This window comes from Castor canadensis, chromosome 10, assembly GCF_047511655.1.
Source record: "Castor canadensis chromosome 10, mCasCan1.hap1v2, whole genome shotgun sequence".
NCBI classification, from domain to species: Eukaryota; Metazoa; Chordata; class Mammalia; order Rodentia; family Castoridae; genus Castor; species Castor canadensis.
In genome coordinates, this window is record NC_133395.1 from 70,101,104 (window position 1) to 70,116,618 (window position 15,515).

Genomic DNA, 15,515 nt, shown 5'->3' on the forward strand with positions numbered 1-15,515 from the left:
CCAGAGCAGAGACGGTAGAGAAAAACAGAGATGTCAGGCCAGATAGTGAGATCTGAAAATCTACCTACAAAGTCTGTTTTCTGCTTTTTCTACTTCAAAAGGAAAAATCAAGTCCCTTACCACATTAAGGAAGAGATGAACACAAGTACTGGGATGGGCCCTTTGGTGCATTGTATGCAATGACGAATCTTAGTAAATCAAACCCAAATTCTCTGAAAGAATTTCAGACAAATGCAACTTAAACTGGAGCCTAAAAATCACACAGTTTAGCCAAGTAGCAATAAATTAGCAAGGAACAAGGGAAACACAAGTTCAGATGAATAATAGTCCTAGAAAACTTTCTCTCCCTCCCTTCCTCTCTCATCTTTGGAATATCTGCCTCTGGTCCCTTTTTTCCTTTCCTTACAAAAAAGCACCTTATTGAAAAAGGAAACACTACGCCCACTCCAACAGAGCTAAATCTAGAGAATCAAGGTGTGTGTGTTAATTTCAAAGGCCGCAGAACATTTTGTTAAGGGTACAATCTGCAGTATTGCCTGTTTCTCATTGGAGGAGGTTTAGGATTATAAATTTGCACTTTGGTTGACAGGTGGTGGTGTAAGGCAAATAGCACATGCCACCAGGGTACCCACGTGTCAGGAGGCTTCTACCCTGGGTACCCAGCTCCATCCCCTCATCCCGTGCATGGGGCATGGGACAGGGTAGGGAGGTGGCCACTGCAGTAGAATCCTCACCCTGCTCCTTTCCTCACTGTCAGTCTTTCATGGTGAAGAGAAAAACCATCCAGTCTGGACCTTGAGAGGCAGTGGCAAGGAAAAGCCTTCAGGAACCCAAAGATCCTCGCCCATTCCTCATTTCCTTTATGGTTTGACAGTCCACTCTGTGGGCAGCCCCATGGCCCATCTGTTAGCATGCTGCTCAGCCTGCTGTTTCCTTTGCAGGGCGGAGACCTTTTTGATGCCATTACTTCCACTAACAAATACACGGAGCGAGATGCCAGTGGGATGCTGTACAACCTGGCCAGCGCCATCAAATACCTGCATAGCCTGAACATCGTCCACCGCGACATCAAGCCAGAGAACCTGCTGGTAAGAGGAAAGCCAAAGTCAGGCATCCCAAGATCCACACTCTCATGAATGAATATACATGCCCCTCCATTCCCTTTTTTTTCTCTTTTTTTAAAAATTTTGCTTTAAAGTCTCATTTCCAGCTAGCCTCTACCTCATGGGAAACTTAGGCTTTTAAGTTGATCTATTATAGTAAATGTGCCATTGAGAGCTCCTGACTTATTAGCAAATAAATAGCAGGCACAAGAGTGAGAATAAGGCTTAGAAAATCTATGGCCATAGCTTAGCTAACATCTTGGGCTGGAACCAGGTAGTGACCAGGCACACTTACATGCATATTAATCATCTGTTTATCTACAGCACTTTCGCGTTAAAACCTTTTTGCCTGGGGAAAAAAAAGAAACCCCTTTTAGACTTTGTTTTAGTCTGCTAGCTTTATATCATAAGGATATTATCTAAAACCTAAGAGAAATAAATCATAAGGGTGCTTTAAAGACGCTAACCACTCAGCATAAAAAGAATCATGAAGACTGATTTAAAAAAAAAACAGATCTCTTTTCCTCCTTTGCAAATATTTAGTTCGTTTTTCATGAATTCTACATGTCTAGGGAAACACTGAGCATTCCCCACACCAGCAAAAGAGGGTCCTTTTCTAGTCCAGTTACTTAGGGGACAGTAGAGGAAGAAGCAAGAGGGCAGAGACTAAATGGGAGGAACTGTCACTGGGAAATACGGGAGTAGCGTAAATTTTACTGTCTCTTCAGGCTGAAAAATATGTATCCCCACAAAGATGCTAGCTTTTTTTCACTTTCATGATTCGTCTCTGAGCCTCATATATAACATGTGACTCCTGTTAGTTTGCCCATCTCTTCAGAAACCTGGGAATTGAGGATCCTCTTTCTAAAGCAGTGTTTCTCCAAGGGTGGTCCAAATGCTTCCTAGAATTATTCCCAGATGCCTGTTAAAAATGCAAATTTCTGGGCCTCCATGCAGCTCTGCCCAGTCAGAAATTGGTGTCTGGTGACAGGGTACAGAAATCCACATTGCGACCAGCTCCCCCAGGTGATCTGAATGCACATTCGAGTTTAAAAGCAGATGAACAGCTCAACTCCCACTACACAAATAAAGGCTAATAAGATCTAGAGAACCGCCTATGCATTCAGCCTTGTGCTCAGAACTTTACAGTCATCATCTTGTTTATTCTGCAGACCAACTTTAGGAAGCAAATTCTTTTAATGTCCCATTTCACAGGTAGGGAAGTTCAATGACTGCTCATAAGTAGAAAAGTTAAGATCTCAACCTAGTTCTGACCTACTCCAAAGCCACTAGGTTACAGTCCATTATGAGTTAGGGGGAGGTTAATTGAGTGCTCTCTATGGACCCTGTCCTGTGCCAGGAAACTAGACACATACCTTCAAGAAGAAAAGACAGGCATTCAAGAAATACATATGCACATAGTTTGTTGCAATTATGTTGGTAATCTTGTAGTTACTAGTCAATGAAGGCAGCTGAGGTCAAATGGCAGCACTCTGACTTAATTGGACCTCAAATTCCCCATCTCAGCAGTAGCCTAAACATTCTCTTTACGCATAGTTGCCTCAGTGAACAGCAGCAATTTTCTCTCGTCTACATTCATTATTCCTGCATCCTGAATTATTTAGGACTGTCTCGTGAGAACAGACTTACAAGTGGGCCTTTGTTTAATAACTTCTCAAAGCTCCAAAACTTGGAAATTAAAGTTTTATTTCCTTTCATTTTTTTCCTTTGCAGTTCAGTTTTGTGCACCCTCTGTTTACTTACTCCTTAACCAGACCATTATCTATTTCTGTAAATGCCTTAAATAATTATATAGCAGCATGCTTTTACATTTTAGGACAATTTTTTACAATTTTTAGGACAGTTTTTAAGTACTGTGCTCACTGGAACATATTTATTTTAAATTAACCAAAAAAACAAAAACCCAAAGTCACTCCTCCCCTTTTCCTTCCTTTTCTAATTTAAGAATCTGAAATATATAGAGAAACAATTGCAGTTATTCATCATATAAGTTTAAAATATCTATGAAAAACAGAGATTCCATTCTCCATTCGAGTGGTTTCTCACAATAAGGGACAGGGTTTAGTGAATTTTGCATTATTACATTATTGCAGGAAAAACGGATGAATAGAATACAGTTAGCAAAATTAGGATGATGTCATTAGTTGCACATGGGATATCCATTAATTTCAAATTCTGTTGAAGTTTCTGTGGCTATATGAAAAAAAAGCATCATGGGAAGTACACCTTCACATATTCAAAATTTACAATCAATGAACAAAAGTTCAAAACCAAGTGTTTCACTTTTCCACTGGCTGCTGTCATGATGAAGTTGCTTAATTCCTTGGGGCTTCCTTTAAAGGAGATTTTATGAAAACTAAGAGATACATAACAACCAAGTCCCTTTCCTTAATTTTTCCTTTATTGTAACAAAGGGAAAAATTAGTGTCCAGAATAACATTGTTTATAATAAAAGCCATTTTTCATCTTTCACTGATACCTATTTTTAAATGTTTACTATTCACTCTTACATGGATTTGACACTTCATTACAAATGTAAAGCTACTGTCTATTTTTGAAAAATGTTATGGTTAAGTTAATGTAAAACTTTTGAATCCCTTTGCTTACTATAGGGAAACGTACCAAAAAAGTAAAAAGACCTCACTACATATTTTGTTTACTGTTGCATTAAGAGACTCCAAAAAGCCTTCTGAATTTTTTAATGGCTAACAAGAGTTCTGCTAGTTAAGTGTTTAATTAATACAATAGCACAGTGATTTTTAAAAAATGTCTAATTCAGTTATGGATTTCATTTCATAAAGTATAATTGGGTATACAGAACTTTTAATATCTTTTACTTTTAATTCTTATAGCACAATATTAAAATGTAGTTTAGCTTCAGAGATCAATATTGGTCATATGAATGATATTTCACTCTAAGTGTTTGGGCAGGTCAAAGTATTTTAATGGGAAAATATGATCTGTTTTACAGTGACATTTCCAGGTACATTGTAGGTGAAAACTTTGAACTGACCCAATAAAAATACCTTATTATTATTGTCTCATGACTAACAGTTTTCCTTCAAGTTAATCATATCAATAATTTTATGTGGTTCTTTTTGCTTTATTTATTATCAAACCTGGTGCGTAGTGATCATATGAGTGAATGACAGAATGAATGAGACAGGCATTCTCTGTTCTCACAGAACAGAGGACAGAGCTGTTCTGAGGAGCCTAAGACATATAACAAAATTTTACCATCAATTTATTCATAATGTAACCTAGTGAGATATAAGACTAAGCATCTCTTCCCTTCATTTTCTGACTGAGGTTTACGCAGAATCAGATCTATAGGGTTTATGACAAATATGTTTTCTCTAGATGTTTTAAATATCTTGTCTAAAGCCAGCAGGAAATTTTCATTTTTAAGAAATTAATTTTGACATAAATGCTGACATCTTTTTTTCTCTCATTTTTTAGTGTACATTAATTGTACAAAGGAATTTCATTGTGATATTTCCATACATGCATAAAAATACTTAATGTACTTTGATCACATTACTTTTTCTTATCACTCCCCCTTTGTTTTTTTTTTTTTACAGTTTAAAGGGTTTTATTATTCTATTTTCATACATGCATATAGAGTACTTCAGTCTTTTAAAAACAAAAGCAGATTCAAAGCCCGAAGTTTTCATGAGTAACCACTAGATGGCAAAAATCCACTGTCAGCAAAAATCATCAATGGCACTTTGTGTTTCATCCTGGGAACTGGGCAGGTCTTTTAAAAATGTACACAGAGATATCATCCACTTAGGAAATTTAGTCTTTACTGGCAAAAGTATACTTACATCACTATTTTCATTGCATTCTAAAAGTGAACACCATCATTGTCTTCAAGTATAAAAGTCAATGTGTAAAACCTTTTTCCTTCTAAATTGTCCACCAGAAAAAGCAGCTTTTCAGAGAATAATCTACCTCTTTTAATCAGAAATTTTCTTTTAGAAACTCTTTGCCCAAGCATTTGTGCCTGCTCAGAGCTACTCACAAAGTGACACATGCAGCTCACGTCCTCATTTCATTCAGTGGATAATACCAAGATTTACTCTTCCTATTCACTCAAGGGACGATCTCAGTTTGGGTTCTAACTCTTCTTCATTTCAATTCCAGAAACACCAAACTCACAAGATAATGGATTTCATTTTGCCTTAAGCCCAAGACAAATCCATTTTGTTGTAGGATCACTAACATTGGTAGACAAAGTGAGTATTGCAGGTAGAGAACAGTCTAGAGGTCATGAACAAAAACCTACCCCTCTAAACTCATCCCTCCAGATCCACAGAAGACCGGTTCCAGGATTCTCTGTGGAGATACCCAAATCTGCAATGCTTGAGTACTTTGTATAAAATGAAATTTTTGGGTGTAACCTCCACCCATACTCCTCTCGTGTACTTTAAAGCTCCTCCAGATGACCTACAGTATCTAATACAGTGTAAATGCTCAGTAAACAGTGGTTACACTGCAGTGTTTAGGGAATCGAGACAATAAAAAAGAATGTCTGTACATGTTCAGTGCAGATGCAGTTTTCTTTCTAGAATTTTCTACTTGCATGTCCATAACCGCAAGGCCATCTGTACTGTGAACCACCAGAGGGTGCTGATGAGTAGGTTGGGAATTACCCAAAGAAAGAGATCCAGTGATCTTTCATGGGTCTGTCACTAACCCTGTCATCATCACTGCCTATGACTTGAAGATCTATTGCACCAAGTGACAAATTTGAGATCCAACCTGATCTTTGGCGCTATAAAGGTCCAAAATCAGTAAGGTGAAATTTAACAAGAGATAAACATAAATCCCTATGGAACAAGTGGTGTGGGCATAGTAGTTTTATTGATGATTACAAAAAAAGAGTGATAGGAAACCTTGACCTGACTGCAGGGCAAAAGGACATGAGTTGACTCTAAGTCTCAACGTGATCAGTAGACTCAGTGTGGCTCTATGTGATATGGCTGCTAAAAATATTAAACTAGAGAGTAAACATTAGGAGGTGTGAAATTTAAGTCTAGTACAAGAAAAAAACACAACAATTACACCTGTTTGGAAATTAAATGGTCTTCATCATAATTGTCATTGTAGGTGTCCAAGCAGCAACTGAATGATCCTTTCCTATGGGTTTTTAGAAAAAAAAACCTCTGTTCTCTGAATTTGAATGAAAGTTGAGGGAAAATAGAAGACAAATAACATTTTCTTGAAACAGTATTTATTTACCGAGGCCCTTCTTCTTCAAAGACTTGTGATCTCCAGTTATCTCATATGTATTCACTTAATAGAATGTCTCTGAAAGGCAATTCAGTAGCAGACAACCAAAGCCTTAAATAATATGAGTATCCTATGACCAAGTAATTGCACTTCTAGAAATGTAGGGGGAGAAATCAGGCATGTATATAGAGGGGTGTGTGTGTGTGTGTGTGTGAGAGAGAGAGATGTTCAGCTCAGTATTTTTTGGTGTGGAAGAAAACAGTATTTACTGAAATAGCTTACCTCACAGCACTGTATAGTCCAGTCAAGTGACATGATGATGTGACAGGACATTCTGGCTAGAGTCATAGACTCTTAGTTCTGGCTCTGCTACTTATTAGCTGTGTAACATTGGGCAAGTTACTTAATGTCCATGAGTTTCAGTTTTTTCATCTATAAAATGTCAGTGAGAGTACTTAATTAATAAAATTGTTGTGAGGATCAAATGGGACAATGCACATAAAGTCCTCTTCGTGATGATGGGAACATCCTGTGTGCTGGATAAATGGTAGCAGTTGTGGGGATTATTAGTATGACATAGTCCTTACAACGGAATATCCAGCAGCCTCTCAAAGTAATTATATATACATATTTATACTCACTCACTTGGGAAAACATTCAGGATATAATATCCAGTGGGAAAAGAAGAGCAGGAAAGAAAGAAAAAGAAAGCTCTGGAAGTCCCTGGCCCATAGTGTTAACAATGGTTATTTCTGGATATCAAGATTATGGGTGAGTTTAGTTTCTTTTCCTCTGCTATGATCTTTCTTTTCCAATTTTTCCTAGAAATGACATATTGGATATTCGTCATGTGACAAAAATGTAACAAAAGTTTAAAAAATTGCAATGCTATTGAGTTCCCACAGTTTGGGCAAAGTCCTAGGATATATTTCCTAATAGGATCCGGAATGTATATGTTTCATGTGTATCTCACTGCAGCTGTACAGAAGCCCTTTTTAGATAGTTTCATAACTATTTTAAATTGAGGATAAGAATCAGGTTTCCTCATGTTTCTGTTCACTTCTCCACCTTCCCAGATATCTCCAATGTAAAACTTGGAGAAGTGATTTTATTTCTCCCTTTAATATTGCTGCCTCTCTTTTGCTTCCTCCTTCTAACTTCTATGAAACTTTTATTGTCTTTATTATCTTATTTAACTTTTGAATTCATAGATATTTGATATGTGGGTACAAACTGTTTTTTTCTCAGTGCTTATTTTTTCCAGGATATCTAATTCAAAAGTATGTGGCCATAAAGCACATTTTTACAAAATAACACCTTGCTCAAATGTTGTTACACTTCACTTCTTAAAACATTAAAGATTTAGTCTGTTATAAAGGCCATATCCTATGGCTGTAAGAAAATCAATGTTTTTTTAAAGGGACACCATATATGTTAAAAAGTAAATTGACTTTTTCATGGCTTTGTCAATTTCATGACACTTTTGTTCAATTCTATTTGGTGAAATAAGTTTTTGTACCTGTTGAGCTGCTCTGTGAAAACTCGTTCAGTGGTTACTAATGATTGATTAGCCCACGTTTTGGGGGCTATCCTTGAATTTGTAGCAGCATTGAAAATTATGTTTTTTCCAACACATCTGTTACATGAGTCAGCTTTTAGTTCTTGATTATGGGAATCTCAGAAACCATTTGACTGGGTTCAGGTTATCTGTGAATTTTCATATTATTTTATGGCCACCGGCTGCATTTTATGACTGTATATTAAATGTTTTGTTTTTTTTTCAAATAACTTTTCCAAGTGGTCTCAGTTTTGCATCCAAAGGAAATAAGGCATATGCACAAACATCTACTGTTCTGCAAGTTACAGCTAGTACAAAACCCCAAATAAACACAAAAGATACGAATATAAAACCTTAAAAAAAAAAAGGAAGAACAGTTTGGCCAAAAACCTACCTCCCTGACCTTTCACTATATCTCTTCTGAACAGGACATGCCTTCAAATTTTAATTGGAACCTTTTTCATAATTGTTGTCATTTAACACATTTAGTCTGTCAAATCGTGAGATGTCTTTATAGCCATATAATAAACTCTAGAGAACAACTTCTCTGACTGTAGCCATCTGCAGTGATCACAAGAGTAGCTTACAAAATACTGACAGTCTTTATGGTAATAGGATACATATGGCAGCCCACAATTACGTGTAGCTGCATTCAATTAGTGTTGTACAATTACACAGTTTTATTGCTTAGTTAAAACAGTGAAAGCACTACATACTGGGTAATTTGCACTAATCCCCATCTCTTTAATTGCCCCTCAGTGTTTAAAATGAAGGGGACCATCTATAGTATTTAAAGGCCCTGGAATGAACATTAAATTGTATCTCATGTTTGAACACTTTTTGACTGACAATTAATGTACTCCCACTTCACGTGTGGCTCATGTTTTACAGAGACTTTAAAATACAGTTATAGCAAAAAGTTTCTCTTCCACACTCAGTGGATCAGGCTGTCCTAGTCTGGACTTGCAGCCTACTAATACCTACTAATATTCTTTCTGAAAGGTGATCACAGTGAGGAGAAATGTTGAGAAACAAAGAATCAATTTCAAAAGTCATACAAGCCAAGAACTCAGTAGGTTTTTTTTAGGCATCTTTAATTTCTTTTAAGCATCTCAAGCATAGTATGTCCATAACCATTAAGAACTCAGTATTTTAAATGGTAACTTGTAAGAAACCTTTCTGACTTCTAACTTTTAATTAAAAACTTAGTTCAGTGAATTTATAGCTGCCACTTAGGAAAATACTTTGTAGAGATGGTTTTGTGAGGGGGTGTGTGTGTGTGTGTGTGTGTGTGTGTGTGTGTGTATGCTTGAAGTAGTTATATTAAGCAATCTGTGACTTTTTTTAGCTAAGTTTTAATTACATTTGCCAATGTTGCCCCTCTGCAACTCTCTGTAAGAGAGAAGGGTGAGTGTAGCTCAGGTTGCAGTGGGCGCTACTGGTGAGCCTGGGATGTGAAACAACTCATGCCACTGAGGAAAGGGGGCTCTTCCACCGGAGGAGAAGAAACACTGGAGTATATTCACCTCCATCCTTCCCAAAGTGCTGACAGAGAAAACCCCAAAGTAGTCTTGTTTCCTGCCCTGCCTGACAATAAGTTCAATAGAATTCCAAACTAGAGGCCTGGACATTCATTCACCTGCAAAACATTTTGTTGAAACACTTCTAATGTTCTTGTGTCTTGAAATGTTTTCGATTACATGGAATAGGCCTTTGTCTCTAAGCCCTTTCTGTCTCTCCTAAGATTCACTTAAGCCTCTTTATATTCAAGAAAATTTTACAAAAAAAAAGGGGAAGAGGGAGAGATATAGTACAAGTGACTAGATATAAAAAAGGAATATTAAAATTATAGATCCAACATATGTAAATGCTTTGGGTTTTTAGAAGTATAATTATTTTTAGGTACTCCTCATTTTCTTTATTTTAGTAGCATTTTTAGTGCTTTCTTTGTCTTTTGTTTATTTTGTGATTCTGGGGATAGAATCTAGGATCTCATGTTTTTCTTAGTTATAAAAAGTTCCAGCAATATTGTTCATTTATATTAAATATAATTTGCATATGGCTATATGTTCGATGGATTTCTAATGAAATATTTATGCTCATAAATAAACCCTTGCTACATGTGAGAGGATTATGTGGTACATTCAGAACTGTAATGGACTTAATGACTATTCTCCAACATCTGGTTTTGTCAAACTTTTGAATAAAGTTAGGTGATATGGACATTATGTTTAGAAAAAAGCTATAAAATTCCTGCATAAGTGGGGTTGAAATAGATCAAAATCTATACAACTTCACAAAGCACACATCATGAATGTTTGGACCTAGCAGAACATCAAAGCTAGAGGTTACTTTATATTTTAGAAAGCTTATTGGTAACAAAATGGAATTAAGGAAGTAAACAATTCTGCTCTATCTAGGAAATAAGCTAGACAGCCAATCTACTAGATGTTTTCATCTCATATTTCTTTTCATGAAAAACATTTGCTTGTTGTTTAGATGACCAGAATGGCTGGCACAATTGGACTACAATTTAGTGATTTCTTTGAGTTAAGAACATGTAGGCTGGGGACAGTACTGTGCTTTGCAGCTCTGATGACTTAAAGTCTTCACTCAAACCTGTATATGGCAACCAGGGCTTCACAGCTGATTCATTAAGTAAGAGGACAATGTTCACCCCAGTTGACAGCCAGACACATGGCTACCTTTACCCTAACAACCCAAGTGCAGATAATTCCCCAAGTCTTTGGATGCCTACCCCAGGTAGCCCAAACTTAATCAAGATCCAGAGCCCTGAGGAAGTAGACACCATGTTATGAGTGTGGACAAGATGGAAAAGAATTATGTCTACTCAGAAAAGTCACAGTCTCACCAGAGAAGAGGATCTGACTGCCTTTTCCTGCAAAAACAGTTGGTTCCAAACGGTCATTCCCAATACTGCAGCTTAGCTGGCCAAACATTTATACTTTCTGCTACAGTGAAATGCAAATTTAATCTACTTTTTCCTAAGGCAAGAAGACATGGTGTGTGAATGGTAGCAGTGCTCCTGATGTGTGGAGATGTGTCTTGCTGTGCAAGAAGCTCAGAATGCTTCAGCAAGTAGCATGTGATCAAAGAGTGAGAACAGAAGAACATGCAAGCCCTAACTTGCTGGATGAATTATTTTGATGTATGTGGAAAACTTTGCCATTTCTTTGGAGGCATCTCTTGAAGATTGCCCTGGCTGGAAATGCTAGAATTAGAAATTATTTTGGTTTGCTTTTCTTTATTGTATTGATTCCAGGAGAGGGTACTGAATTAGAATTCTGAGTGCCCTTTATCCTGTCTTTGAAATCAACAAAGTGGTTTAAGACACTTTTTTAAAAGCATATTCATTTAGTATGATCATGGGCTAGAATCAAATGAGTGTAAATACTTGCCTAGAGTCACAGGCATCCTTGTTTTGATTTGTTGGGTGAAAGGCTGGAAACTTTAACTGCCTTAATAAAGAAACCTGGACTGAATGCTGACTTTGCACCTGATAAATCTTTCCAAATTGCCACAGGTGAAAGGAAATGTTAATATCCCTTTCAATTATTAATAAAACATGCAAATAGATCTTGTCGGAAACGTGGGGCACTGAAAATGAAGTATTTTAATATGTGCATAGATTTTTTTTGTTCGTTTACTAAAGAACCACGTGTCTAAAGCGTCTCTCATTTTGGAATGAAGAAGTAATTATTTTCATAAATTTCAGATACTGCACTAAAGTTTTCTATGCTTTATTTTATTATGCAAATCAATTTTAATTATAGAAAACATCAACTACAGTGAAAAAAGGGGAAAAAATTCCATAATCCTGCCACCCAGAGACAGACACACCAACACTGTTTCCTTTCGGACTTTTGTACTTGCACGTATTTTTCCCTTTAATGGACATTTCATAAGGTCAATCTGAAATCTGCTATCCTTACCTCTCAAACATAATTCATTTCAATAAATATAATCCCACGTCACCACTTTAAGGGTCATGCACATCCCTATGTATGAATGTACCATCATTTACTTAACAGATTTCCATTTCTAGTTGTTTGCTGTTTCCACTTTTACAGCAATCCAAAGAAAGATACTCTGCATACATCCTTATATTGTTGTCTGATACTTTTTACTTTATGTGCATTAAATTTAAATCACAGTGCCCCCTCATTTCTTCAGGGAATAGTTTTGAGCTATTGGTTTTAAGGCAATTGTATTTTTTGCTTTTATTTTAGGTATATGAACACCAAGATGGCAGCAAGTCTCTGAAACTGGGTGACTTTGGACTGGCCACCATTGTGGATGGCCCTCTGTACACAGTTTGTGGCACCCCAACATATGTAGCTCCAGAAATCATTGCAGAGACTGGGTAAATGCTTCTCCTATATATTAATGCTACATTTGTGAAAGAACTAGGCTCCTTCAAGAATAAGATACATAGTACTGTGCTGTCCTGCCCAGACAGAAGTATCAGATTTCTTTCACTTTTTTGGCTTGTTTTTACAGTGGGAGCCATTTCCTCTGTTTTCTCAATCAAGTTGCTATTTAACTGTAGTCTTGTTTAAGGCTTCCATTTGGCTTTTGTTAAAGGTAAAACAGAAGTTATTAACCACAGAGTACAAAATGGACTAATAGAGAAACGCAACGATGGTAATTAACTCACTTTTCAAGATAAAAGAAACAGACACTGCTGTGTGTGCCTGTGGTTATTTCTCTCAACCACTCTTCTCCTGTCCTGGTTCCATTTTGGTTCTCTTGGAGATCCATTGATTTTGCATGGAGTGCAAATACCCTTAGGCATCACAGGGATATTGGATATTGCTAGTTTCTGTGTGCAGAATCAGATGAATGAAAATCTCTACCTTAGAATGGAAAGAGAAAGTGGCCTAACCTGTTACTTACTAAGGACCTACTATCTGCCCAGTCTTACACTCATTTACTTAATTGTTACTCTTTCAGTAAATAGTGCTATTTCCATGTTGCATTTGAATACACTAAGACCCTAAGCTGATGTGTAAAGTATCCCATAATATCATGACCACTTAATGGCTGAGCCAATATTTGAACTCAGGTTGGCCTGGGACAAAGGCTTGTTAGTAAAGAGTCTATTTCTTACTAAGAGCCAGAGCCAGGACTCTGGAGTACTGTTCTTCCATATGAGGAACGTTGAGAGTGGGGTGGGGAAGGGAGATGGCACCATTTTCTTTCCATTAGCAATTTCAACCTACACCTGGAGATCCAGATGGCATCCTCTACTATGACCTGTTGGAGATAGTTTTTCAGCTGGCACCATATACCCAAAGGGCAGAAAGACAGAATATATGAGAAGGGAACCTCAACAGGGAAGTCCTTAGGATGAGATGTAAGAGAATAGGGACTTCTTTTTCTCAAATTTGAGTTATTTGGCAGCCCACATACCTACCTTTGCCTGACCTCCTTCAAATAAATGGTGCTACTTCTGCCCAGCCATATTTCCTGCCAGGACACACCATGACAGCCTACTGGGAAGAGTGTGATGGGATGGAAAGAGGATTTGGTTGGGCTTTTGAAGATCTTGGTTGAAGTCCAATTCTGTCACTAAGTAATGGTGCGATCTTGAGAAAAACTACTCTCCCTCTAAACCTCTATTTTTTCTTTTATTTTATTATTTTTAAAAAATTTATTCATATGTCCATACATTGTTTGGGCCATTTCTCCCCCCTTCCCCCCACCCCCTCAATTTTCTCTTTTATAAAATAGATAAGTATTACTTGTCCTGTCCAATCTACAAAATTGTTGAGAAAAACAAAATAAGACTACATGTCAGTGCTTTATAAACTAGAAAATTACCTTGAAATAATTACTATTTCTAAAACTAGGGAGTTAGAAAGTCCAAAGGGTCCATCCCTATCTCAAAATTAATATGATTATAATAAACCTTTTTTTCTGAAACCCCTCACTTACTGATATTTTGATATGAGCCCAGGTTTGCATTACTTTAATTTTTATTCAGGTGTCTTACAAAATCTTTAAATTTCTATTTATCCTTACCTTGAACTATTTAACTGGTGGCTTTTAGTTTGGTGTTTTAGTTGTTAGGTTTTTAAATTTTGTTTAGTTTCGTTTGGGGTTTGTAATGGAGGAGCCATCTATTTTAGCATGCCCTATAATTTGTCCTGGCTGACTTTGCTAACTCTAACATCACTTATTTTTCCAGATATGGCCTCAAGGTGGACATCTGGGCAGCTGGTGTAATCACTTACATCCTGCTGTGTGGTTTCCCTCCATTCCGTGGGTATGGGCAGCAATTTTTTATTCAGCACCAACAAAGCATTTCTCTATCCTCTGAATGATCCATTTGCCTATCTTACACAAAGGAGCCTGTAGCAGGAAAAGAACATAATAAGAACTTCACTTGCATTGCCTGTTCTTTTTCTGCATCATGCATACTAATTTACATGCTTTCCATAAATCTTCTTCATACAGTTCTAAAACTCATTCTTTCTTAATTTACCAAAAACAGTTGCATGTTGACATTTTCAATGACTTTTAAAACACATGTTTTGCACATTTATGGGGAAATGAAGGGCTCTGATGCACAAGAATAATAAGACATGCCCTGAGCTGACATGTCAGTGCTGTTTTCTCCTTGTCATTCATCTACACAGAAGTGGCGATGACCAGGAGGTGCTTTTTGACCAGATCTTGATGGGGCAAGTGGACTTTCCTTCTCCATACTGGGACAATGTTTCTGATTCTGCAAAGGTAGGTTTCTAGTGCCTTCTGTTTCCATCCAACCTGGTTGTCTTAAAAGAATTGTTATTTCCAAATCATTGTGTGCAAAGAGACTAATGACATCATAAATGTGATTTCAGTATACACTTGAGATGTAGTTGCTGGGTTTTTCAGGTTTCACAGACATCAAGCCATCTGTTCATGGTCATCCCAACAGATGCTCATTAAGTATCTCTACCTTTTGTTACTCTAGCCACATCATGATGACCTCTTTGTGCTCACCTCACCAGGCTTGAGCCCACCTTAGAATTCTGCATGGCATATTGCTTCACTTCTTTCAGGTCTTGACTTAATTTCATCTTCTTGGTGAAGTCTTCCCATACCACCCTGTTGCAGCTCTTAAGCCATACTTACCATGCTTTCTCCTCCTTGTGTGATTTGCTATGCCCATCTGGTATACCATAGGATTACCTATCTATAGTTACCTACCTACATAGATAAATAGACATATAAATAGGAGGTTAGGTCCTATTTATGTGATTTATTTCCAAACTCTCCCCTCTAGAATGCAAATTCTGTGATAGCAAGGATATTCATGTACTTCAGTTATTGCTATATCACTAGTGCCTAAATCATTGCTGGCACATAACTAGTGATCGATAGGTATTCAGTAAATGAGTAATACATGAGCAAGTCAATCAAGCAATTAATAAAAGGAAAGAAAGCTCAACCTCAGCATAGATTGAAATGATCCAAAGACCCCCAACTTTATGAGGAAGCCATGATTTATGTTCAACCTTGAAGGATAACTGGGGTTTAGACACAGGAGGGAACAAGACATATGGTTTTTATCCCACAAAACTAAAAGA

At 37.1% G+C, this 15,515-nt stretch overlaps 1 protein-coding gene across 4 annotated transcripts in view; it reads left to right on the forward strand.

The window, feature by feature from the left end:
* The window catches only part of Dclk1 (doublecortin like kinase 1), a 341,030-nt gene that overhangs the window by 291,976 nt on the left and 33,539 nt on the right, over positions 1–15,515 (forward strand). For all 4 annotated transcript variants that reach the window (XM_074043544.1, XM_074043543.1, XM_074043545.1 and 1 more), the window contains 4 exons: positions 942–1,088; positions 12,168–12,301; positions 14,129–14,206; positions 14,580–14,676. In XM_074043544.1, coding sequence (XP_073899645.1) covers positions 942–1,088; positions 12,168–12,301; positions 14,129–14,206; positions 14,580–14,676 — 456 coding nt within the window. The remainder of the gene's footprint in view (positions 1–941; positions 1,089–12,167; positions 12,302–14,128; positions 14,207–14,579; positions 14,677–15,515) is intronic.